At 46.1% G+C, this 27022-nt stretch overlaps 1 protein-coding gene across 1 annotated transcript in view; it reads left to right on the top strand.

Moving 5' to 3' along the window:
• Positions 1–4001: 4001 nt before the first annotated feature.
• The window catches only part of matn2 (matrilin 2), a 28888-nt gene continuing 5867 nt past the window's right edge, over positions 4002–27022 (top strand). Inside the window, exons 1-6 of the mRNA XM_033019473.1 lie at positions 4002–4151; positions 13507–13644; positions 14078–14647; positions 16472–16594; positions 21254–21376; positions 25748–25870. Of these exons, the coding sequence (XP_032875364.1) occupies positions 13515–13644; positions 14078–14647; positions 16472–16594; positions 21254–21376; positions 25748–25870 (1069 nt within the window). The 5' untranslated portion in view covers positions 4002–4151; positions 13507–13514. The remainder of the gene's footprint in view (positions 4152–13506; positions 13645–14077; positions 14648–16471; positions 16595–21253; positions 21377–25747; positions 25871–27022) is intronic.

Genomic DNA, 27022 nt, shown 5'->3' with positions numbered 1-27022 from the left:
TCCGTGACTGGAGCCCCCAGGTCGTTCAGGCTGGAGGCCGCTCCACGGTGCTAGGCCCCAACGACAACGGAGACCCGACAAGGAAAAGGTCGGGTCTCCCGTACAGGGAAGAGATTTTAAAAAGTTTCCCCCTTCACCCCCCGCCCCCCACATATACACAGTTAAAAACACTATTAAAAAACACAAACAACTACATTTAACTAGACAAAAAATTAAAAAAAGACAGACAGGCTGTAGGGGCTGCTGCAACAGTGAGTCGCGAGCCGCCACCACCGACTGGTTGGTCCACTGACTGGTTGGCACACAACAAAAAGCTTGAAGAGAGACCTGATACAAGTATATAAAATTATGAGAGGCATAGATAGGGCCGACAGTCAGAACCTTTTTCTAGGATGGAAATATCAAATGCTAGAGGGCATAGCTCTAAGGTGAAAGTGGCAAAGTTTAAAGGAGAAATGCTGGGTAGGTTTTTTACACAGAGGGTGGGGGGTGCCTGGAACATGCCATCAGGGGTGATGGTGGAAACAGATACAATAATGGCATTTAAGAGGCCTTTGGATAGACAGACACATGGATATGAAGGGAATGGAGGTGTTTGGATTATGTGCAGGTAGATAAGAGTTGGTCTTGGCATCATGTTCGGCACAGACCTTGTTTGCCGAAGGACCTGTTCCTATGTTGTACTGTTCTACAGTATGTTCTATAAGAGATCGTGTTCCAGGAATCCAGCAATCTATTCCCCTCTCGATCTCCTCACAACACTCCCAGGCTCAGTGATGTGCCCCAGGATACCCAAATTCAAAGATTCTGAGTGGAAATGAAATATTTGGCAAAGAGTTTTGCTTCCTCTGAATTTGCAAAGACCAAGGAATATTGGCAACGTGAAAGAGTAAACAGAAAATGAAATATCTGACAACTTACTTGGCTTCTTTGGGTGTTGGAAAATTTACTGATGCCTCGACAAGTTAAGTTGTTGAAGGATATTGAGAACTTTTTTGCACAATGACTGTAGCGTTATAGTTTTCATAGTTGAGGCACGAGGTGCCTGTAGTGCAACTCACTCAGATTCAGATTCAGATTCAGATTCAGATTCAAACTTTATTGTCATTGTGCAGTGTACAGTACAGAGACAACAAAATGCAGTTAGCATCTCCCTAGAAGAGCGACATGAAATATGAGCAATAAATAAATATATTTACGTGCAAACAGTCATAGTAGTGCAATAATTTTTTGGTAAGGATGCTCTCGATGGTGCACACCATCGACCTCGAACTCAGTGACCTCGCTGGTGACGTAATGCCCCTGTCCAACTTAGGAAACCTGAACGGAAACCTCTGGAGGCTTTGCGCCCCACCCAAGGTTTCCGTGCGGTTCCAGGGGTTCCCTGCCTGCTTCCACTACCTGCAACTTCCGGCAACCACCTGCAACCTCCGGGAACCGCACGGAAACCTTGGGTGGGGCGCAAAGTCTCCAAAGGTTTCCGTTCAGGTTTCCTAAGTGGGACAGGGGCGTTAGTCAGTGTTTTATCTGTTGCGGTGGCTGCTAGCATTTATTTCGAGAGGGCTGGAATATAAAAACAGGGATGTAATGCTGAGGCTTTATAAGACACTGGTCGGACCGCATTTGGAGTATTGTGAGCAGCTTTGGGCCCCATATTTGAGGAAGGATTTGCTGGCGCTGGAGAGCGTCTAGAGGAGTTTGACAAGAATGATCCCAGGAATGAGCGGGTTAACATATGATGAGCATTTGATGGAAGTGGGCCTGTACTAGCTGGAGTTGAGAAGGATGAGGAGGGACCTCATTGAAACCTACCGAATAGTGAAAGGCCTGGATAGTGTGGATGTGGAGAGGATGTTTCCACTGGTGGGAGAGTCTAGGACCAGAGGGCACAGCCTCAGAATAAAAAGACGTACCTTTAGGAAGGAGATGATGAGGAATTTCTTTAGTCAAGGGTGTGAAATCTCTGGAATTCATCGCCACAGACGACTGTGGAAGCCACGTCACCAGGTATCTTTAAAGCTGAGATTGACAGATTTTTGATTAGTACGGATGTCAAAGGTTACGGGGAGAATGGGATTGAGAGGGAAAGATAGATCAGCTATGATTGAATGGCCTAATTCTGCTCCTATGTCTTATGATTTTATGATCTCCATAGATGCTGTCTGACAAAACAGTTTTTGTCCAGCATCTGCAATTCCTTGTTTCCCCATCTTCCCACTTTTGTCTGTTAGTGTCAGGCGCTGTCTGCAATTGAATCAGCCTACGCACACAAGGGGAAATTTACAATTTTACTAACCTGGCTTTAGCTTACGAACCTGTACATCTTTAGAGTGTGGGAGGAAACTGGAAAGCCCGGAGAAAACCCACACAGGTCACAGGGTAAACGTACCAACTCCATACAAACAGCGCCCATAGTCAGAATCGAACCCGGGTCTCTGGTGCTGTAAGGCAGCAACTCAACCATTGCACCACTTTGCATCCCTCTGAGGTAGTGTGTTTAGTTTTGTTTAGATTAAAGATACAGCATGGAAACAGGCCCTTTGGCCCACCGAGTCCGCTCTGACCAGCGATCCCCTTAACACTAGTTATATGTAATCCCACATTTGCATTCACTTCCTACACTCTAGGGACAATTTACAAAGGGCAATTAACCTACAAACCCGCACATCTTTGAGATGTGGGAGGAAACCAAACACCCAAAGGAAGCCCACACGGTCACAAGGAGGCCCGTGCAAACTCCACACAGTCAATATCTGAGGTCAGGATTGAACCACTGACCTGCTCAGTTTTCAGTAAAAGGAACCGTGAATGCTGGTTTACAAAAAAAGACACAAAGTGCTGGTGTCAGCTGGTCAGTCAGCATCTGTGGAGAACACGGATAGGTGACGTTTTGGGACGGGACCCTTCTTAAAAGCATTTTGACTTCCTTCCACGCCAGTGCAGGCAACTGATCATCCTATCACAACTAGAGTACAGTCTTGAACTATCATCTACCTCATTGGAGACCCTTTAACTATCTTAGATCGGACTTTACTAACTTTATCTTTAACTAAGCATTAATCACGTTATTCCCTTTATCATGTATTTGTACACTGTAAATGGATGGATTGTAATAGAAACATAGAAAATAGGTGCAGGAGTAGGCCATTCGGCCCTTCGAGCCTGCACCTCCATTCAATATGATCATGGCTGATCATCCAACTCAGTATCCTGTACCTGCCTTCTCTCCATACCCCCTGATCCCTTTAGCCACAAGGGCCACATCTAACTCCCTCTTAAATATAGTAAATGAACTGGCCTCAACTACCTTCTGTGGCAGAGAATTCCAGAGATTCACCACTCTCTGTGTGAAAAATGTTTTCCTCATCTCGGTCCTAAAAGATTTCCCCCTTATCCTTAAACTGTGACCCCTTGTTCTGGACCCCCAACATCGGGAACAATCTTCCTGCATCTAGCCTGTCCAACCCCTTAAGAATTTTGTAAGTTTCTATAAGATCCCCCCTCAATCTTCTAAATTCTAGCGAGTACAAGCCGAGTCTATCCAGTCTTTCGTCATATGAAAGTCCTGACATCCCAGGAATCAGTCTGGTGAACCTTCTCTGTACTCCCTCTATGGCAAGAATGTCCTTCCTCAGATTAGGAGACCAGATCATGTATTGTCTTTCCGCTGACTGGTTAGCACGCAACTAAAGGTTTTCACGGTACCTCAGTACACGTGACAATAAACTAAACTAAACTAAACTAAACTGTTTTCTGCCTGAGCGTATTACTCTTGTTTCATTAATTCCAATAACATAGTTAGGTTTAATTTCCAAACCTTTTCTCTCTGCCGATTGGAAGGAATCTTTCCAGTTTTAATGGAAATCATAATATTGCTCTGATTTTTACTGGCAATGCGCTAATAATCCTCGGAAAGAAAAATGATTTGAGGTTTGCAGCAATGAGGCAGACGGCTCCACAAATAAAACTCGGGTGTTTACTTTGAATATAATTTTTGAATTGATTTGGTTTTTGGCAACAGTTCTGTGCCTCCTTCAACTCACTGCAGCACCTGACTCGGCTCCACTGCCTAAAGAGAGTTTGAATCTGCTAGTTCGTGGTTCCAGAGAGAAGGAAGAGAATAAGATCTGGGTGGCTTCACCAAGCACCAGGTAATAAATTCTATGTACTGGGGTTTGTAAAGCAAAATTTTAATATTGTCGGCCGGGCCATGTGGGAATATAATGATCAGTCAAAGACTTCATTCAAATGAAAAGGTGGCACGGTGGCACAGCGGTAGAGTTGTTGTCTTACAGCGCCAGAGACCCGGGTTCGATCCTAACTACAGGTGCTGTCTGTACAGTTTGTACATTCTCCCTATAACCCATGGGTTTTCTCCATGTGCTCCGGTTTTCCCCCACACTCCATAGACGTGCAAGATTGTAGGCTATTCGGTTCGGTAAAATTGTAAAATTTCCCTCATGTGTGTAGGATGGTGTTAATGTGCGGGGATCGGTGGTCGGCGCGGACTTAATGGGCCAAATTGCCGTTCCTCACTGTATCTCTAAACTAAGCTAAAAAGGTCTTTCATTTGCAGATCAACTATCAGGAGTTTTAAAATCTATCTCAGTTTTAGGAACAGTTTCCGTGGGATTAATAGAAGGTTTAGGTTTAGGTTTAGGTTTAATATTGCCATGTGCACCAAGGGACAGTGAAAGGCTTTATTTAGTTTAGTTCAGTTTACTGTCACGTGTACCGAGGTACAGTGAAAAGCTTTTTTGTTGTGTGCTATCCAGTCAGCGGAAAGATGATACATGGTTACTATTACGCCGTCCACAGTGTACCGAGACATGAATAGTGGTCCCTGCACTCTGTATCTCTATTCCCCTTTGCTCTACCTATTGTACTTGAGTTTGACCTTATTGTATTCATGTATAGCATTATCTGATCTGATTGAATAGCATGCAAAACAAAGCTTTTCCCATACTTTAAACATTGTGGACACCAGAAACGAGATGGCATAAACAATAAAAGGAATAATGTTTAGTGCAAGATATAGTCCTGTAACGTTTGATTAATGATTGTCTGAGGATCTCCAATGAGGTAGATAGTAGCTCAGGACTGCTCCCTAGGTGTTGATAGGATGGTTCAGTTGCCTGATAACAGCTGAGAAGAAAGTGTCCCCGAATCCATGTCCGTGCAAGTTTTGCATGGACATGAGGAACTGTAAGTATGGAACCCTTGTACAAAACACAAAGTGCTGGAGGAACTGTTCTCCAGAGATGCAGCTTGACCTACTGACTCCAGCACTCCGTGTCCTTTTGAGCATCTGTGGAGGAACGGACCGATGACATTTCATGTCGAAACCCTTGATTTTGAAAATTGTAGTACTTGATGACAAGAATGATCAACGCTTGAAGATTCCTGATGGTAGCTTCAGATGATCGTAAAACGCATTTGGTGTTGGTATTGGTTTATTATTGTTAAGGTTGAGGTTTAGGTATATTATTGTCACGTGCACTGAGGTGATGATGATGATAATAGTTTATTGTCACCTCTCCCTCTGTTCCTAGGCACAGTGATAATCTTTGCTTTGCATACATTGCAGTAAAATCATACTATAGATAAGGACAATCATAGATTAGGACAAAAATACAACGTTTGTCGTATAAAAGTAGACTTCACCGAGACAGTACACAAAGAGTCACCACGTTTCTGGTGCCCACAATGTTTCAAGCAAAGATCTTATAGCGGAGCTCCGCTATAGGATCTTTGGTTTCAAGTACAGGAAAGGCTTTGTTTTGCAAGCTATTCAATCAGATCAGATAATGCTATACATGAGTACAATCAGGTCAAACTCAAGTACAATAGGTAGAGCAAAGGGGAAGATACAGAATGCAGAATATAGTTCTCAGCATTGTAGTGCATCAGTTCAAGATGTCTGAAATTTGGTAGAGGTTAATTGGACAGTACCTTAGCTGATTGAAGGACCATTCAGAAGCCTGATAACAGAGGGGAATAAGCTGTTCCTGAGTCTGGTGGTATGCCCTTTCAAGCTTCTGTACCTTTTGCCAGACGGAAGAAGAAGGAATGACCGGGGTGGGACAAGTCTTTGATTACACATTAATTACATTGGGGACATGTTAGATTGCATTGAGCATCCTTGATAATCCCAATGGATTGTACTCCAACGCTTCCTTCCTGGTGAATTAAGACAGTGCTTAGAAAAGTTGCTGTAACACAGCTCCAACTACACGGGTTCGATCCTGATATCGGATGCTGTCAGTGTGGAGTTTGCACGTTCTCCATGGGACTGAATGGGCTTCATCCAGTGCTCCGGCTTCCTCCCGCAATGTTTACAATTCCAGCCACTGAATTTATCCCAAAGACTTGCAGGGTGGTTGGGTGCAAGGTACAAGGGACTGCAGATGCTGGAATCTTGAGCAAAGCACACATTTCTGGAGTAATTCAGTGGGTCAGGCAAATGGACAGATGACGTTTTGGGTCGGAACCATAATTGGTAATTGGCCACTAAATGTTGGCCAATTTGTAGGTGGATGGCAAGAGAATAAGAGGGAAGTTAGCAGACTTGTGAAAGAGTATAAACTAGTAGAAAGTAACGAGGGGATTGGATTGCTCTAAGAGCCAGCATACACTTAATGGGCCAAATGGCCTCCTTCTTTGCTTCAAGGATAAACTAGAAAAATAAATAGGATGAGTGGAACAGTAATGTTAGCAAAGAGTTAACTGAGTTCTAACACTAAAATAAGATTGGCAAGCTAAAGATTGGCAGTAGTAAGTATACTGTCGGGTTGAATCACAGCTCTGCCCAAAACTGTAATACATTGTAGAGAGTTATAGATGTAGCCCAGTCCATCACACAGACCAGACTCCCCACCATTGATTCCATCTACACCTCATGTGGCCTCGGGAAACCAGCCAACGTACTCAAAGACTTGTCCCACTCCAGCTATTCCTTCTTCTCGCCGCTCCCATCTGGCAGAAGGGTCAGAAGCTTGAAAGCGCGTACCACCAGACTCAGGAACAGCTTTTCCCCTCTGTTATCAGGCATCTGAATGGTACTTCCATAAGCTAGGGCATTGTCCGATTCACCTCTACCCCATTGCGGACATTGGACCTTGTCTCTTGAACTGATGCACTACAATGCTGAGAACTATATTCTGCACTCTGTATCTTCCCCTTTGGTCTATCTATTGTATTTGAGTCTGGCTTCATTGATGGTGGTGTGTGCTTTTAAGTTTCTGTACCTTCTGCTGAATGGGTGCAGGGAGATGAAAGAATGACCGGGGTGGGACAAGTCATTGAGTCATACAGAGTGCAAACAGTCCTTTTGTCCCAACTTGCTCGCACAGATCAACACGTCCAATCTACACTAGTCCCACCTGCCTGCTTTTGGCCGTTATCCCTCTAAACCTATCCTATCCATGTACCTGTCTTAATGTTTCTTAAATGTTGTGATAGTACCTGCCTCAACCACCTCCTCCATTCCATACACCCACCACCGTTTGTGTAAAAAAGTTACCCCTCAGGTTCCGATTAAATCTTTCCCCCCAGCCATAAATCTTTGATTATGTTTGTTGCTTTTGAAGAACTACAATGAAAAGCTCTGTTTGCATGCTAAATAATTAAATCAGATACAGGCCCGTACGAAGCTTTTCAAAAAGGGGGGTGGCATGACAGGATTACAAAAAATGTAATGTGAAATAGTGTGCCGTGCTGCGCACATCACGAGTACGAAGCGAAGCGTGATGTCCCTCGATGCCAGGGTCCAGGGCCCGCTTAAGGGCCCTATAAAGCTCAGCGGTTTTAGATTCTCTCTGATGCATTCTGAGCCTTATTTTGGAGCATTTTTGCACCAAATTTATGACCAATATTTCAGAAATTAATAGGAATCTGAGAGGTAGCTTTTTCACACCAAGGGTGCTGGGTGTATGTAACGAGCTGCCAGAGGAGGTAGTTAAGGCTGGGACTATCCTAATGTTTAAGAGACATTTGGACACGTACATGGATAGGACAGATTTAGATGGATATGGGCCAAACGCGTGTGAGTGGGACATGTGTAGATGGGACATGTTGGTCAGTGTGGGCAAGTTGGGCTGAAGGGCCTGTTTCCACACTGCATCATTCTATGACTAAAAAGTTAAGAAGAAAAATGCATGTAGATAAGTAGAGCAGATTTGAAAGAGGAGTGAAATGTAAAGGCAGAGAGAGGTTTATGGGTGGAAAGGAACATAGGAAAGGAGGGGTGAGAGTGGGCTTGGGCAGATGGGTGAAGGGAAAATAGACACAAAGTGCTGGAGTAACTCAGCGGGTCAGGCAGCATCTCTGGAGAACATGGATAGGTGACTTGTCACAGAGTGCTGGAGTAACTCGGTGAGTGAGGCAGCATCTCTGGAGAAAAGGTATAGATTATATTTCGGGTCAAGACCGTTCTTCAGTAATATTCATGATGTGACGCATCGACATTCCTGAATGTTACCCAAACCATCGTGAGCTACTTTGTTACGGTGCTTGCCCTCTCCTATAATGTCTCTGCTGCCTTGGGTGATGCAGGACAGGACACAAGCTTTGGGACATGGTGTGAAGCTGTTGCCGTCTGTCCCAGCCTGGTAAAAACCTGGATGGAGTGGATGTGGAGAGGCTGTTTCCACTAGTGGGAGAGTCTAGGACCAGTGGCCTCAGAATTAAAAGACATTCCTTTAGGAAGGAGATGGGCAGGAATTTCTTAAGTCAGAGGGTGGTGAACTGTGGAATTCATTGCCACAGACAGCTGTGGAGGTCAAGTCAATGGACATTTTTCAGGAGGAGATTGATAGATTCTTGATTGATACGGGTGTCAGAGGTAATGGGGAGAAGGCAGGAGAATGGGTTTGAGAGGGAAAGATAGATAGAGTCATAGAGTGATACAGTGTGGAAACAGGCCCTTCGGCCCAGCATGTCTCATCTGCACTAGTCCCACCTGCCCACGTTTGATCCATATCCCTCCGAATCTGTCCTATCCATGTACCTGTCTAACTGTTTCTTAAATGTTGTGATAGTCCCTGCCTCAACTACCTCCTCTGGCAGCTTGTTCCATACACCTACAACCCTTTGTGTGAAAAACATACCCCACAGATTCCTATTAAATCTTTTGCCCTTCACCTTAAACTTATGTCCTCTGCTTCTCGATTCACCTACTCTGGGCAAAAGACTCAACCATATCTATTCAAATCATGATTTTATACACCTCTATTAGATCATCCCTCATCCTCCTGTGCTCCATGAAATAGAGTCCCAGCCTACTCAACCTCTCCCTATAGCTCTGGCCCTCTAGTCCTGGCAACATCCTCGTAAATCTTCACTGTACCCTTTCCAGTTTGATGACATCTTTCCTATAACATGGTGCCCAGAACTGAATACAATACTCTGAATGCGGCCTCACCAACTTCTTATGCAACTGCAACATGACCTCCCAACTTCTATACTCAGCCTGACCCGCTGAGTTACTCCAGCACTCTGTGAAACATCATAGAACAGGGCAAGATTAGCAAGTTTGCTGATGATACAGAAGTGAGTGGTTTTGCAGATAGTGAAGATGGTTGTGAAAGATTGCAGCAGGATCTGGATCAATTAGGATGGTGGGCAGAGGAATGGTTGATGGTTAAATGGTTCCTTGAAGGTCGTGTCGCAGGTATATCAGGTGGTCAAAAAGTATTTTGGCACTTTGGCCTTCATCAGTCAGAGTATTGAGTATAGAAGTTGGGAGATCTTTCCCTCTCAAACCCATTCTCCTGCCTTCTCCGACACCCGTATCAATCAAGAATCTATCAATCTCCTCCCAGTGGGGGTGGCGTGGGCCCAGTGGGGGTCAGCGGGGGTAGCGTGGGCCCAGCGGGGGTCAGCAGGGGTGGCGTGGGCCCATCGGGGGTGGCGTGGGCCCAGCGGGGGTCAGCAGTGGGGCGTGGGCCCAGCGGGGGTGGCATGGGTCCAGCGGGGGTGGCATGGGCCCAGCGGGGGTGGCGTGGGCCCAGCGGGGGTGGCGTGGGCCCAGCGGGGGTGGCATGGGTCCAGCGGGGGTGGCGTGGGCCCAGTGGGGGTGAGCAGTGGTGGCGTGGGCCCAGTGGGGGTCAGCGAGGATGGCGTGGGCGGGAGATGGCTTGGGCCCCGGCGGTGGGGGGAGGCGAGGGGAGCGTGCCCCGCCGCAGCGGCGTCTGGTGTTGGGGTTACAGCCGCTGGGTTCAGATTCAGCCATTCAAATTCAGATTTTAAAAAATTTTGTGATTCCCCCCCCCCCCCCCCCCCCCCCCTTCGGATGGCCATGAGATAATAGTATATACGTGAATACAATCAAGCCTAACACAGTACAACAGGTAGAACAAAGAGAAAAATATCAGAGTGCAAAATATCGTTTTTCAGCATTACAGTTCTAGAGAAAAATTCCAAAGTCCATAATGAGGTAGGTTGGAAGATCAGCGGTAAGGTTGCTGCCTCACAGCACCAGAGACACGCGTTCAATCCTAACTATGGGCGCTGTTTGTACTGAGTTTGTATGTTCTCCCCGTGGCCATGTGGATTTTCCCCAAGTGCTCTAATTTCCTCCCACATTCCAAAGACGTACAGGTTTCTTGATTAATTGGCTTTGTTAAAAATTATAAAATTGTCCCTAGTGTGTAGGATAGTGTAAGTGTATGAGGATCGGTGGCCAGTGCGGAGTCGGTGCGTCGAAGGGCCTATTTCCACGGTGTATCTCCAAACTAAATTAAACTAAACTGAAGGGCAAAAAGCCGTTACTGAGTATGGTGGTGCATGCTTTCAAGCTTCTGTATCGTCTGCTCAATGGGAAAGAATGACTGGGCTGTGAAAAGTCCCTGATTTCGTTGGCTGCTTTTCCGAGGCTGTGGGAAGTGTAGATGGAGTCGATGGTGGGGAGTCTGGTCTGTGTGATGGACTGGGCTACATCCACAAAGCTCTGCAATATCTTGCGGTCTTGGGCAGAGCTGTTCCCAAACCACGCTGTGATGTAACCCGACAGCATGCTTTCTATGGAGCATCTGTAGAAGTTGGCAAGAATCATTGTAGACATGTCAAACTTCCTCCGTCTCCTGAGGAAATAATAGATGCCTGCAGTTCCTGGCATCTGCACAAACCTTCGCAAGATGCCAACATTTGTAAATAAAGTATAGAGATATCCAAACCTTCTCAGGTTCTTTATTTCTCCAGCCCTGTCCCTGAGTGTAACGTAACATGATCCACTACAGTGTACAAGGCAGAAAAGACAGATATTGTTTTTAACAAGAGGTTGATCAGCTTTGATGTTTAAAGGGACTTGACCATTTTTGTACATAGTCATAAAGTCATACAGCACGGAAACAGGCCCTTCAGCCCAACATGCCCATGTGACCAAGCTGCCCCATCTACACAAGTCCCACCTGCCTGAGTTTATCCCATATCCCTCTAAAACTGTCCTATCCATGTACCTGTCCAAATGTCTTTAAATGTTGCTATAGTACCTGCCTCTGGCAGTTTGTTCCATACACCCAACCTATGTGAACAATGTTCCCCCCAGGTTCCTATTAAATTTCCCCTCTCACCTTAAACCTGTCCTCTGATTCCCCGACACTGGGCAAGAGACCGTGCTATTCCTGTCATGATTTTATACACCTCTATAAGATCACCCCTCATCCTCCTGCGCTCCAAGGAATAGAGACCCAGCCTGCTCAACCTCACCCTAGAGCTCAGGCCTTCCATCACAGTTAAGGGCCAGTCCCACTTGTCCATCATTTGCGGCCATTTACCCAACCTCGTCGTCGCCTTGAGACGCACGGGTAGCGTGTGGGCCGCGCGGAACGGGTGCATGGAGAAGCGCGGAGGGGTATGGAGTTGTGCGCTGTATCGCGCGGCGCTCCATGATTTAATAGGGCACAAAATCTTTGCGCGCCTCCGGCGTGATGTATCGCGACACCCGCGGGTGTATTGCGGTCGCATGCAAGCGTCCTGACCTCATATGTGTAGCGCGTAGTGAGGCATGATTACATCACCGTGCGTAACCATGCGCCGCCGCGCGCCGCCCATACGCAGTCGACCCGCCTTTTACGCGTCATGGATATAAGCGCGCGCGATTTAAAAATGTGCACAGTTTCGTAGAGAAAACTACGTGATAAACGCCAAAATACACTAAACCGGAAAGTGCAAAAGTGAATTGATGCTTCACTTGCAATGACTGCTTGGGTCCCTGGTTTGTGGGTAAGGAAGGGGTTAAAAAGACAAATGTTGTATCTCCTATAGCTAAATGAGCGAATGACATGAGAAGGGGTGCAGTTGGTAGAAATGGAAGAGCGATAAGCGATACAAAATGTTCAAGAAGGAACTGCAGATGCTGGAAAATCGAAGGTACACAAAAATGCTGGAGAAACTCCGCGCATTCCATTCTCTAGGCCCCCACCCCCTCATCTTCATCTGAAATGTCCTCATTCTTCAGGGAACGGGGGTTCCCCTCCTCCACCATAGATGAGGCTCAGCACTTCAACTCCCCCTCCCATTCCCCGTCCGCCCTCTCTGTCCTGGGTCTCCTCCATGGCCAGAGTGAGCAACACCGGAAATTGGGGGAACAGCACCTCATATTCCGCTTGGGGAGTCTGCATCCTGTGGGCATGAACATTGAATTCTCCCAATTTTGTTAGCCCTTGTTGTCTCCTCCCCTTCCTCAGCCCTCGGGCTGTCTCCTCCCATCCCCCAGCCCTCGGGCTCCTCCTCCTCCTTTTTCCTTCCTTCTCCCTGCCACCCCCTATCAGTCTGAAGAAGGGTTTCGACCCGAAACGTTGCTTATTTCCTTCGCTCCATAGATGCTGCTGCACCCGCTGAGTTTCTCCAGCATTTTTGTGTACAAGCGATACAAAATGCTGGAGTAACTCAGCGGGACCGGCAGCATATCTGGAGAGAAGCAATGAAGAAGAAGAGTCTCGACCCGAAACATCATCCATTCCTTCTCTCCAGAGATGCTGCCTGTCCCGCCTGCATTTTGTGTCTATCTTCAATTTAAACCAGCACCTGCAGTTCCTTCCTACAGATTAATTTGGTCTGTAGTTTGCTACTTTTCATTCACCTCTTTTTTTGAATAGGGGCATTACATCTGCAGTTTTCCAATTGCTAGCACCACTCAAGAAACTGGAACATTTTAGAAAATCACCATAAATATCATAAATGGGTAAATATCATAAACTGGGTATTCAAGTGACGTCACGTGCCCCAGACGGCTGTGCTGACGCATGAAAACGCATGATGACGCTCGCGACAGTTGCGCGTCAGTCACGACCGGCCTGTTGCATAAATGACGGCCAAGTGGGACCTTGAGGAATGTTGATTCCACTGTGGTGGACGTTTATGTTAAATTTTATTTTATGTGCTGTGTGTATTTTTGCTTTTTCATTTAGTATGGCTGTACGGTAACTCAAATATCACTGTATCTTAATTGGTGCATGAGACATTAAACGCGAACTTGAACTTGAACTTGAACCCCCGTCTCCTCAGATTTGAAGATGACACGTGGAAGGGTCGTTCTTCTACTTCTCCTGGAGTTTGTACTGGTGGAGAGCGTTGTGGTGACCGGACAAACCGAACAGTCGCGAGTGTGGGAGGGAGACCGAGCGGTAGAACAGCAACGTATCGGTAAGTCTGTTCATCACACATTGACCCAGCCAACCGATCCACAATGAAATCATCACAAGGTCATAGCTTTACAGGTGCAGGGGGAAAGATTAAAGGAGATGTGCGAGGCAGGTATTTTACACCATGGGTGATGGGTGCCTGAAATGCACTGCCAAGAGGTGGTGGTGTTTAAGAAGATTTTAGATAGGTACATGGATGCATGGGTTTTCTCCGGGTGCTCCAGTTTCCTTCCATATTCCAAAGACGTAAAGGTTTGTAGGCTAATTGGGTTGGTAAAATTGTAAATTGTCTCTAGTGTGGGTGGGATAGTGTTAGTCTGTGGGGATCGCTTGTCAGCGCAGACTCGGTGGGCTGAAGGGCACTTTTCCGCACTGCATCTCTAAACTAAACTAAACAAATTCCTCAATTAAGAAGGTCTTGTGTTCCCTTGCAGAGAAAGAATGCGTGGGCAAGGCCTTGGACCTGGTCTTCATCATCGACAGTTCACGTAGTATACTGCCCCGCGACTTCGAGAGGGTGAAGGACTTCATCGTCAACATCCTCCGCTTCCTGGATGTTGGTCTGGAGAAGACCAGGGTGGGCCTGGTCCTCTACGGCAGCACGGTGGAGAAGATCTTCTCGCTGGGCACCCACGGGAAGGTGGAGGACATGGAGCGGGCGGTCAGGAGGATGGAGCACCTGGCCACAGGCACCATGACGGGCATGGCCATCAAGTACACAGCCGACGTGGCCTTCTCCGGCCAGGAGGGGGCGAGGCCGCTGGGCCTGAACATCCCGCGGGTGGCCGTCATCGTGACAGACGGGAGGCCCCAGGACCCCGTGGCGGAGCCAGCAGCACGAGCCAGGGACGCGGGCATCCTCATCTTTGCCGTGGGCGTGGGCCGGGTGGACATGACCACCCTGCGGCTCATCGGCAGCGAGCCCCACGAGAAGCACGTCTTCTTCGTGCAGAACTTCAGTATGATCCAGACCCTCCTCTCAGAGTTCCACACCAAGATCTGTGGTAGGTCGGGCAGACTTAGCCCATAGAGACAGACAGGAATAGATCGGGTAGACGCACAGGGTCTCATGCCCACAGTAGGGGAATTGAGCACCAGAGGACATAGGTTTAAGGTGAGGGGGGAAAGATTTAATAGGAACCTTAGGGGTAACGTTTTCACACAAAGGTTGGTGGGTGTATGGAACGAGCTGCTGGAGGAGGTAGTTGACAAATGGAATCCATCAGAAGTACTTAAGGAGGCCATTTTGCTCGAGGACACTGAAGACATGTTCTTTTTTTGGTTAGTTTAGTTTAGTTTAGAGATACAGTGCGAAAACAGTACACACTAGGGACAATTTACAACCAATTAACCTACAAACCCGTACATCTTTGGAGTATGAGAGGAAACCGTAGCACCCGGGAAAAACCCACGCGATCACAGGGAGAACGTACAAACTCTGTACAGACAAGCACCCGTGGTCAGAATAGAACTGTATCTCTGGCGCTGTAAGGCAGCAACTCTACCATAGAGCCAGACAGGAATAGATCGGGTAGAGCAGGCTGGGACTCTATTCCTTGGAACGCAGGAGTATCAGGCGTAACCTTATAGAGTTGTACAAAAATCATGAGAGGAATAGATCGAATAAATGCACAGTCTCTTGCCCGGAGTAGGGGAATCGAAAACCACAGGTCATAGGTTTAAGGTGAGAGGGGGAGAAATATTTAATAAGAACCTGAGGGGTAACCTTTTTACTCAATGGGTGGTGGTATGTGGAATGAGCTGCCAGAGGAGGTAGTTAAGGCAAGTACTATCAACGTTTAAGAAACATTTAGATAGGTACATGGATAGGACAGGTTTAGAGGGATATGGTCAAACGCAGGCAAGTGGGACTAGTGCGGATGAGGCATGTTGGTCAGCATGGCCAAGTTGGGCCAAAGGGCCTGTTTACACACTGTAATGGGTGGACAGTCAGAACCTTTGTCCCTGGGTGGAAATGTCAAAGATTAGTGGGTATAGCTTTAAGGTGAGACGGGCAAAGTTTAAAGGAGATGTGAATGTGTGAAACACACTTCCAGGTGCATTAACTACCTACTAGGGGCAACCTACAGGGCCAATTAACCTACAAACCTGCACGTCCTTGAGATATGGGAGGTACCTGGAGGAAACTCAAATATTTTTTAAAAATCTTTAAAATCACAATAACAATAAAAATGTTTTGAGCGCAGGAGGATGAGGGCTGATCTTACAGAGATGCATAAGGGAGTTAGATGTGGCCCTTGTGGCTAAAGGGATCAGGGGGTTTGGAGAGAAGGCAGGTACAGGATACTGAGTTGGATGATCAGCCATGATCATATTGAATGGCGGTGCAGGCTCGAAGGGCCGAATGGCCTACTCCTGCACCTATTTTCTATGTTTTTATGTTTCTATAAGATCATGAGAAGAGTAGGTAAGGTAAATGGGCAGGATCTTTTACCCAGAGAAGGGATATTGAAAACCAAAAGACAGGGGTTTAAAGTAAAAGCGGAAAGATTTAATAGGAACCTGAGGGGTGACTTTTTACACAAAGGGTGGGTTTATGGAATGAACTGACAGAGGGAGGTTCTATCACAACATTTAAGAAACATTCAGACAGGTACGTGGATAGGATAGGTTTAGGGGAATATGGGCCAAACGCAGGCAGGTGGGGCTGGTGTAGATGGGACATCTTGGTCACCGTGGGCAAGTCAGGCCAAAGGGCCTGTCTCCACGCTGTATGGCTCTGTTCCTCTCTCCTTGGAACCCCTTGTCACTTGTGTTTCGGTTGACTATAATTTGTCAGTAAACCTTTCTTTTTCTGTCGGCTACAGATACAGATCTTTGCGGGGTAGTGGGCCATGGATGCGAGCAGATCTGTATAAATGCGCCAGGATCATTCATCTGCAAATGTAAAGCAGGATTCATCCTGAACAGCGATCAGAAAACGTGCAGAAGTAAGTAGATTCAATCTTTTAATGCAACCTTTACGGGGTGTTAAAGATTATGGGAGAAGGCAGGAGAATGGGGTTGAGAGGTAAAGACAGATCAGCCATGACTGAATGGCAGAGTGGATTTGATGGGCCGAATGGTCTAATTCTGCTCCTATAACTTATGAACATGTTTCTTTGGTGCATTGAACGATGGACATCTAGTGATGTCATGCTATGTCCTCTGCTCTGTTCTGCAGAATGTTAACGAGAGATCTGAAATTATGTCAGCTTACTGTGTCCAACACCTGCACGAACCCAACACTGATATTGTCTGACTACGTATAAATCAGCTGAACTTACAGGATACTGAGCGACGGACCATGGAGGCGTATAGCACGGAAACAGGCCCTTCAGCCCACCTTGTCCATACTCACAAAGCGGGTAATCTGGGCTTGTCCAATTTGCCTATATTTAGCCCAAATCTAAACCCTTCCTATCCGCATTCCCGTCCAAATGTCCTTTGAAATTACTAATTGGATCTACTTCTTTAGCTTCCTCTGGCAGCTTGTTTCAGATAAGGACAACCCTCTCAGTGAAATCGTTCTCTCCGTGGTCCCTCTTAAATCTCTCTCCTCTCACTTTAAGCCTATGGACCTCATTAGATTTTAGACTTTAGAGATACAGCTTGGAAAAGGCACTTTGGCCCACTATGTCTGCGCCGGCCGACCAGTGATCCCCGTACACTACCACTAACCTACACACTGGGGACAATTTACAATTTTACCGAAGCATTTAACCTACAAACCTGTGTGTCTTTGGAGTGAGGGAGGAAACCGGAGCACCAAGAGAAATCCCACGCGATCACAGGGTGAACATGCAAACTCCACACAGGTCAGGATTTAACGGGTCTCTGGCGCAGTGAGGCTGCAGCTCTCCTCCTGCACCACTGCACCGCCTCTAGTTTGATAGCAGTGACAAGAACTATACACAGTACTCCAAATGTGGCCTTACCTGTGTCTTGTACACCTGGTCCCCAGCCCCTGTAACATGACCTCCCAACTCCCGCTCTCAATGTCCTTATCATTGAAAAAGCTGTTTTTAAGCATCTGAACAATTTCATGTTAATGAACAGCTGTTTTGATGTCTTCCAGTCAGGATTTAGACCACACCACAGCACCGAGACGGCTCTTGTTAAGGTCTTCAATGACATTCACTTAAACACAGACAATGGCAAAATTTCAGTCTTAGTATTACTAGATCTCAGTGCTGCATTCGACACAGTCGATCACAACATATTACTAGACTGTCTGGAAAACTGGGTGGGACTTTCGGGCACAGCATTAAAATGGTTTGAATCCTACTTGAAGGACAGGGACTACTTTGTGTCTATAGGTAATTACACATCTGAGCGTGCAAAAATTACATGTGGAGTTCCCCAGGGCTCCATTCTGGGGCCTCTTCTGTTTAACATCTACATGCTTCCACTGGCTCAGATCATGAAAAACATCAAAATGTGTTACCATAGTTACGCAGACGACACACAAATCTACATAACAATATCACCAGGAGACTATAGTCCAATACAAGCACTGAGTAGATGCATTGAGCAAATCAACGATTGGATGAACCAGAATTTTCTCCAATTAAACAAAGAAAAAACTGAAATTATTGTTTTTGGAGCCAAGGAAGAACGATTAAAAGTTAGCACCCAGCTTCAAATGGTAATGCTAAAAACAACAAACCAAGCCAGAAACTTAGGAGTAGTCATGGACTCAGACCTGAACTTCAACAGCCACATAAAAACAGTCACAAAGTCAGCCTACTATCACCTAAAGAATATATCAAGGATTAAAGGACTTATGTCTCAGCAGGATTTGGAAAAACTTGTCCATGCATTTATCTTCAGCAGGCTCGACTACTGTAACAGTGTCTACATGCTACATGTCTACTGCAACAGTGTCTTTACAGGTCTCCCTAAAAAGTCGATCAGACAGCTGCAGTTAATTCAGAACGCTGCTGCTCGAGTCCTCGCTAAGACCAAAAAAGTAGATCACATTACTCCAGTTCTGAGGTCTTTACACTGGCTTCCTGTCTGTCAAATAATTGATTTCAAAATACTACTGTTGGTTTACAAAGCACTGAATGGTTTAGGGCCAAAATACATTTCTGATCTTCTGCTTAGCTACGAACCACCCAGACCTCTCAGATCGTCTGGGACAGGTCTGCTCTGTGTCCCCAGAGTCAGAACTAAACATGGAGAGGCAGCATTTAGTTTTTATGCACCACATATCTGGAACAAACTCCCAGAAAACTGCAGGTCTGCTGCAACTCTCAGCTCTTTTAAATCTAGACTGAAGACTTTTCTGTTTGCCACTGCCTTTCAGTAAACAATACAATTTATGAATTACCTATACTGCACTGTAACTTCTATTCCTGGTTTTATTCTAGTTTAAATATTTTATTTGATTGCTTTTAATTTTTCCAATGCTTTTAATGTTTTATGTAAAGCACTTTGAATTACCTTGTTGTTGAAAGGTGCTATACAAATAAACTTGCCTTGCCTTGCCTTATATTTTCTCACACATGCCCATCGATTCATTCAAGTCTTAAAACACTTAAAACAACCTGATGTGAATCACTAGCAAATCGACTACCCTCTCTCATCAGGCAGATTTTTTTTTAAATTTCAAAATAGACTTTATTCAATTGATAAATATATACAATTCATGAACCATTCGAACAAAAAATTCATCCGACATTTTCGGAGACTATACAAATTTTTTTTTTTTCAGTACAATATTTTTACATTTGTCAAATTCCACCAAAACTGTCCCCCACCCATGCCACTCTGTGGCCCCTGTCCAAGTAATAAATATATACAATGTGTGCACAGTTCGAAAATTCCATCCGACATTTTTGTAGGCTATAGAGATTGTTCAATACAGTTTATGTCTTTTAAATTCCACAAAAATGTCCCCCACCCGTGCCACTCATGTGGCCCCCTGGTGTGGGATACCTTCCCTTAATTTAATTTGAGGGGCGTCTCCACCATACCGTGCCCCCCATGTCCAGCAGCGGAAGGACCCTAGACTGTGGCCCTCCTCCACCGAGCCTTGGCGTTGGCTGCACCAAGCTTCAGCGAGTCCCTTAGCACGTACTCCTGCAGTCTGCAGTGGGCCAGTCGGCAACATTCCCTGACGGACATCTCGCTCTGCTGGGTGGTGAGCAACGCTCGGGCAGACCAAAGAGCGTCTTTCACCGAGCTGATGACCCTCCAGCAGCACTCGATGTCAGCCTCTGAATGTGTCCCTGGGAACAGTCCGTAAATCACAGAGTCCTCTGTGACGGAGCTGTTCGGGATAAATCGTTACGGGGACCCTTTCATACTTCTCCAGACTCTTTTTGCAAATCCACACTCTGCAAAGAGGTGGACAACCGTCTCCTCTCCATAGCAGCCGTCCCGAGGGCAGCGTGCGCTGGTAGTGAGGTTCCTAATGTGCAGGAAGGATCTAACTGGGAGGGCTCCCCTCACCGCCAGCCAAGCCAGGTCTTGGTGCTTGTTGGTCAGTTCTGGCGATGAGGCATTTTGCCAGACGGTACAGAAGTGTGAAAATGCACACCTCCAGATTCAGGGACAGTTTCTTCCCAGCTTTTATCAGGCAACTGAACCATCCTCTCACCAACTAGAGAGCAGTCCTGACCTCCTAGCTACCTCATTGGACACCTGTGGACTATCTTTAACCGGACTTTACCTTGCAGTAAACGTTATTCCCTTTATCCTGTATCTGTACTCCTTGGACGGCTCAATTGTAATCATGTATAGTCTCTCTACTGACTGTATAGAACGCAACAAAGAAGCTTTCGCACAGTACACATGACACTAAACGAAAGTAAACTAAATTAAACTATACTAAACTATAGTATACTAAACCAAACTAAAGTAAACCATCAGATGGCGCCAGCAATGGCTGCTTCGCCAACAATCTGTCTGTCCCTTCCTTCTTTGTGTTTAAATAGTATGTGTTAAATGTATGGTTTTAGTGTTCTTTAGCTTGTTTAATGTGGGTTGGATGGGGGGGGGGGGGGGTTGGGGGAAACTTTTTCTAATCTCTTACCTCGATGGAGATGCAACTTCTTTTCCGAATCATATCTCCGTTCGCACTGCGGCCTAACATCGAGGAGCTGGCAGCCTTTGCTGGAGACCGACTTTTGAGAGCTCCACCGCGGGGAGCCTACGGGACTTTAACATCGCGGAGCTCGTGGTCTCTGGTCAGAGACCGACTTCGGGAACTCCAAGCCGCGGGAGCTTCGACCGCCCCGGCGATGTAGCTTCGACCGCCCCAACGGGGGCTTCAACCGCCAACTGCAGGAGCTTCGATCGCCCCGATGGATGGTTCGACGGCCCCAATCGCGGGAGAATAAAGAGGAAGAAGATCGGACTATTTTTGCCTTCCATCACTGTGTGGAATGTGGGGAATGTGGGAAATTTGCTGTGGTGGATATTTATGTTAACTTTTATGTAGTTGTGTGTCTTGCTACTTTTTTTTGAATGGCTGCATGGTAATTCTCATATCACTGTACCTTAATTGATACGTGACAATAAAAGACCTTTGAAATCATTCCTTGGAACTTTCCATCTACTGCTGCTGCCTACATGCCTATTATTGTTATTGTTGTTGACAGGGATCGACCAGTGCCAGGTTGGGGAACATGGGTGTGAGCACGAATGTGTCAGCACAGCGACTTCATATAGTTGCCGATGTCGCACAGGATTCACACTCAATCCAGATGGGAGGACGTGTCGGCGTAAGTATCCAAGACTTGACTGTTTCATCTATATATTTCTCCCGGGTTTCTGGGATTCCCTTGTTACGAACCGCTTCAGTTTTCAATACTGTCTCTCATTTGTAGTAACAGCTTTTAAACTGGTTTCAGTGGCAACTTGCAAGCAGCACCATCTGATTTTCATCTACATAGAACATGGATCAGTACAGCACAGAACAGGCCCTTCGGCCCACAATGTCCGTGCTGAACATGATGCCAAGTTAAACTAATCTCCTCTACCTGCAAGTGATCCATGACCATTGGGGACTGTAATGAATACTTTGTAACCTTGTCTGCACCCGATACGTAGCGACTCTTTGCATACCTTGTGTATGGTATAAGGTCATAAGTAATAGGAGCAGAATTAGGCCATTCGGCCCATCATGTCTACTCTGCCATTCAATCACGGCTGATCCAGCTCTTCCTCGTAACCCCATTCTCCTGCCTTCTCCCCATAACCACTGACACCAGCACTAATCAAGAATCTATCTGTCTCTGCCTTAAAAATATCCATTGACTTGGCCTCCTCAACCTTCTGTGACAAAGAACTCCACAGATTCACCACCATCGGATTAAGGAAATTCCTCATCTCCTTCCTAAAGGAGCATCCATTAATTCTGAGGCTATGACCTCTAGGCCTAGACTCTCCCACTAGTGGAAACATCCTCTCCACATCCACTCTATCGAAGCCTTTCACTATTCTGTATGTTTCAATGAGGTCCTACCTATTTTTCTAAACTCCAGTGAGTACAGGCCCAGTGCGCACAAACGTTCATCATATGTTAACCCAGTCATCCCTGGGATCATTCCCGTAAACCTCCTCTGCTAAACAAAGAATTGTCACGTGTGATAATGAATTATTAATCAATCAACAGTTCTATAGTACTTTGTTGTCACATATACCTGGATTCAGTGACATTTGTATTTCCTGCATACGATACAGTAAAACAAAAAGCTCATTCACTCCATATCCCTCCATCCTCGTGCCTATCTCAATGCCTCTTAAATGCCACTATCATACCTGCTTCCATCACCACCACCCCTGGCAGTGCGTTATTTGCCCCGCACATCTCTTTAAACTTTGTCCCTCTCACCTCAGAGCTACGTATACCTTCTGGTCTTCGACATCTCCACCCTGGGTTAAAGTTTCTTTCCACCCTATCTCTGCCCTTTGCCTCTAATAATGTTAAAAATCTAGAACTGATTCATCAATGCCATAGCTTTCTCGGGGTTAGGATGTAAAAATCAAACACTAGAGGGCATAGCTTTAAGATGAGAGGCAATGTGTAAAGGCGATGTGCAGGACACATTCTTTACACAGAGAGTGGTGAGTGTCTGGAACTTGTTGTGGAGGCAGATACAATAGTGGCATTTAAGAGGATTTCGGATAGGAATATGGATGTGCAGGAAGTGGAGGGATGTGGGTTATGTACAGGTAGATTGCATTATGTTCGGCATTGATATCGTGGGCCAAAGAGCCTTTAATAGACACAAAAAGCTGGAGTAACTCAGCGGGACAGGCAGCATCTCTGGAGAGAAGATATGGGTGACATTACAGGTCGAGACCTTTCTTCAAACTGTTCTTTTAGTTTAGTTTTGTTTAGAGGTACAGCGCGGAAACAGGCCCTCTGGCCAACTGAGTCCACGCCCACCAGTGATCACCCCCGACACTAACACTATCCTACACACTCGGGACAATTTACAATTTTACTGAAGCCAATAAACCTACAAACCTGCGCATCTCCGTTGTGGAGAGGAAACCGGAGCACCTGGTGAAAACCCACCAAAATCCACAAGGAGAAACATAGAAAATAGGTGCAGGAGTAGGCCATTCGGCCCTTTGAGCTTGCACTGCCATTCAATATGATCATGGCTGATCATCCGACTCAGTATCCTGTACCTGCCTTTTCTCCATACCCCCTGATCCCTTTAGGCATAAGGGCCACATCTAACTCCCTCGTAAATATAGCCAATGAACTGGCCTCAACTACCTTCTGTGGCAGGGAGTTCCAGAGGTTCACCACTCTCTGTGTGAAAAAGGGATTTCCCCTTTATCCTTAAACTGTGACCCCTTGTCCTGGACTTCCCTAACATCGGGAACAATCTTCCTGCATCTAGCCTGTCCAACCCCTTAAGAATTTTGTAAGTTTCTATAAGATCCCCCCTCAATCTTCTAAATTCTAGCGAGTACAAGCCGAGTCTATCCAGCCTTTCTTCATATGAAAGTCCTGACATCCCAGGAATCAGTCTGGTGAACCTTCTCTGTACTCCCTCTATAGTAAGAATGTCCTTCCTCAGATTTGGAGACCAAAACTGTACGCAATACTCCAGGTGTGGTCTCACCGAGACCCTGTACAACTGCAGTAGAATCTCCCTGCTCCTATACTCAAATCCTTTTGCTATGAATGCCAACATACCATTCGCTTTCTTCACTGCCTGCTGCACCTGCATGCCTACTTTCAATGACTGGTGTACCATGACACTCAGGTCTCGTTGCATCTCCCCTTTTCCTAATCGGCCACCATTTAGATAATAGTCTACTTTCCTGTTTTTCCACCAAAGTGGATAACCTCACATTTATATTATACTGCATCTGCCATGCATTTGTCCACTCACCCAACCTATCCAAGTCACCTTGCAACCTCCTGGCATCCTCCTCACAGCTAACACTGCCCCCCCAAAGAACATACAAACTCCGTACAGAGACCACCCATATTCAGGATCGAACCCGGGTCTCTGACGCTGTGAGGCAGCAACTCTACCGCTGCACCACCATACCGCCCTGTGCTGTGCTGTTCTATGTTAAAGCATTTAGGGATATGGTATAAAGGTGAGCTTGAGAAACAGATCTGTCATGAAGTGATGAGGGTTGAATGAATTCCCTTTTTCTCAGGATATGTGGAAACAAAGTTGTCGGGGAGATATTTCTCCCAAAGCCTGGGGGAGTTTCAGCTTGGCCCAAGGTGCTCAGCAATGACGGTAGTGCTCAGATTCCTAGCCTTGGTAAGGAGAAGTCCAAGTAAACAAGCACAGGTTGTAGCAAAAGACCTTGGGAAAGTCAGTGAAGATGTCCAAGGAATGAGTGACGTTAACAACACTTTTCAGTGCTCGTTTGACATAGACTCATACAGCATGGAAACAGGCCCTTTGGCTCAAATTGCCCACGTCGACCATATTATCACATATGACATGTCACAGTGAGATTCTTTGCATCTACACTCGTCCTACCTACCTGCGTTTGACCCATATCTCTCGAAACCTTTTCTATCTATGTACCTGTCCAGATGTCCTTGTCAGCCTCGTCACAAGGGCAGAGGAAGACATTTATCCCCTGAAGCCTATTCAGTGTGATCTCTTTGGGATGGTGCATGGGTTAGGGTTGGGAGTGACGTCAAGGCCCTGGCCATGCTCTCACTTCACTCCTGCCATTGGGAGAACATACAGGAGTCAGAAAAACTCTAGATGTGTGCGGTAGAGAGCATATTGACTGGTTGCATCACAGTCAGGTTCGGCAACTCGAACGTCCAGGAACACAGAAGATTACGAAAGTGATGATCGCCGCCTGGTCCATCACAGGTACTGACCTCCCCACCATTGACAAGGCAGTCAATATCATCAAAGACCCACACCACCCTGGCCACATCCTCATTTCATTCCTGCCATCGGGAAGAGGTTTAGAGAGATATGGGCCAACCGGCAGTAGGTGGGACAAGTGTAGATGGAGCATCTTGAGCCGAAGGGCCTGTTTCCACGCTGTACGACTCTATGAAAACCATGATCACCATGTTCAGGAACCAGCTTCTTCCCATCAATCATCAGGCTCCTGAACACTACAAACACCAACTAAACTACGAATGAATTAATCTTGAATGACACATTATTATCACATATGACATCACAGTGAGATTCTTTGTATTGCATATACAATTATGCAAAGTCGCCACATATAGGGTGCAGACAAAGTTTCAAAATATTCCATTTAGTCCTTCTTGAACTACGAATTACCTTGTTGCACTAGGCCTAGGGACTCTGGGGGTTTTGGCACTCGTATTGGGGTTTTTAATTTATTGATTTATGCTATCTATAGTACTGTATTTACAGATCTGTCATGCTGCTGCAAGTAAGAATTTAATTGATCCATTTATCGGTACGTGACAATTAAAGACTCGATTCTGAGATTTAGGAACAAAATGTCATTGTTCAACTATCCTTAAATGCTTCATCAATGAACTTCCTTCCATCATAAGGTCTGAAGTGGAACTGAGATTGGACTTGGCGCTGGGAGGGCTTGCCGGTGGCTGATTTTATACCCACGCCATTTCCACATCACAACATCTTCTGTCCCTATTACAGGTACCGACTTCTGCCTCTCAGCCAAGAACACATGTGAGCATGAATGTGTCAGCACCGCGGACAGTTACCTCTGCAAATGTCGGAAAGGATACATACTTAATCCAGATGGGAAGTCCTGCCGACGTACGTCATCCCTCTTACAACTTATCACATTCACCTTCAAGAGAGAGTTAGATTTAGCTCTTAGGGCTAACGGAATCAAGGGATATGGGGAGAAAGCAGGAACGGGTTACTAATTTAGGATGATCAGCCATGATCATATTGAATGATGGTGCTGGCTTGAGGGACCGAATGGCCTACTCCTGCACCTATTGTCTATGTTTCTATGTTTCCTCTTAAATTCTATTCCACTAGGATCTGAGATGATGGCATGTAGCCCAACAATCCCTTCACTCTATCTTAATGCAAGTCTAACTGTTCCTCAACCTCCAGCTGGTAGAGCATCCGCCTCACAACACCGGAGACCCAGGTTCGATCCTGATCTCGGAATTTACACGTTCTCCCCGTGACCATGTGGGTTTCCCCTGGGTGCTCCAGTTTCCTCCCACATCCGAAGACAGGCAGGTTTGTTAATTGGCCCCTATAAAATTGCCCCTAGTGTTCAGGGAGTGGATGAGAAAGTGGAATAGAACTAGTGACCATGGATAATCGATGGTCGGCACGGACTCAGTGGGCCGAAGGGCCGGTGTCCATGCTAAATCTCTAAGCAAAACTAAACTAATCTGAAGAAGGGTTTCGGCCCGAAACGTTGCCTTTTTCCTTCGCTCCATAGATGCTACTGCACCCGCTGAGTTTCGCCAGCTTTTTTGTGTACCTAAACTAATTTAGTTATTGTCAAGTGTATCGAGGCACAGTGAAACGCTTTTTTTCTTGCATGTTAACTAGTCAGTGAAAAAAAACTATACATAATTACAATCAAGCTGTGCAGTGTACAGATAGAGGTCAAAGAGAATAACTTTTAGTGCAAGATAAAGTGCAGTAAAGTCCAATTATAGATAGTCCAAGAGATAGATGGTAGGTCAGGACCACTCTTTAGTTGGTGAAAAGATGATGCCTCATAACAGCTGGGAAGAATTTGTCCCTGAATCTAGAGATGTGCATTCTCACACTTCTGTAACTCTTGCCTGATGGGAGAGGGGAGAAATGGGAGTGACCGGGGGTGAGACACATCTTTGATTATGCTGGTGGCCATGCCGAGGCAGTATGAAGTCAATGGAAGGGAGGTTGTTTTGTGTGATGGTCTGGGCTACAGCCACAATTAGATACTGTAACTCA

Source organism: Amblyraja radiata, chromosome 4, assembly GCF_010909765.2.
Source record: "Amblyraja radiata isolate CabotCenter1 chromosome 4, sAmbRad1.1.pri, whole genome shotgun sequence".
NCBI classification, from domain to species: domain Eukaryota; kingdom Metazoa; phylum Chordata; class Chondrichthyes; order Rajiformes; family Rajidae; genus Amblyraja; species Amblyraja radiata.
This window is presented reverse-complemented; position numbering and strand designations above follow the sequence as displayed.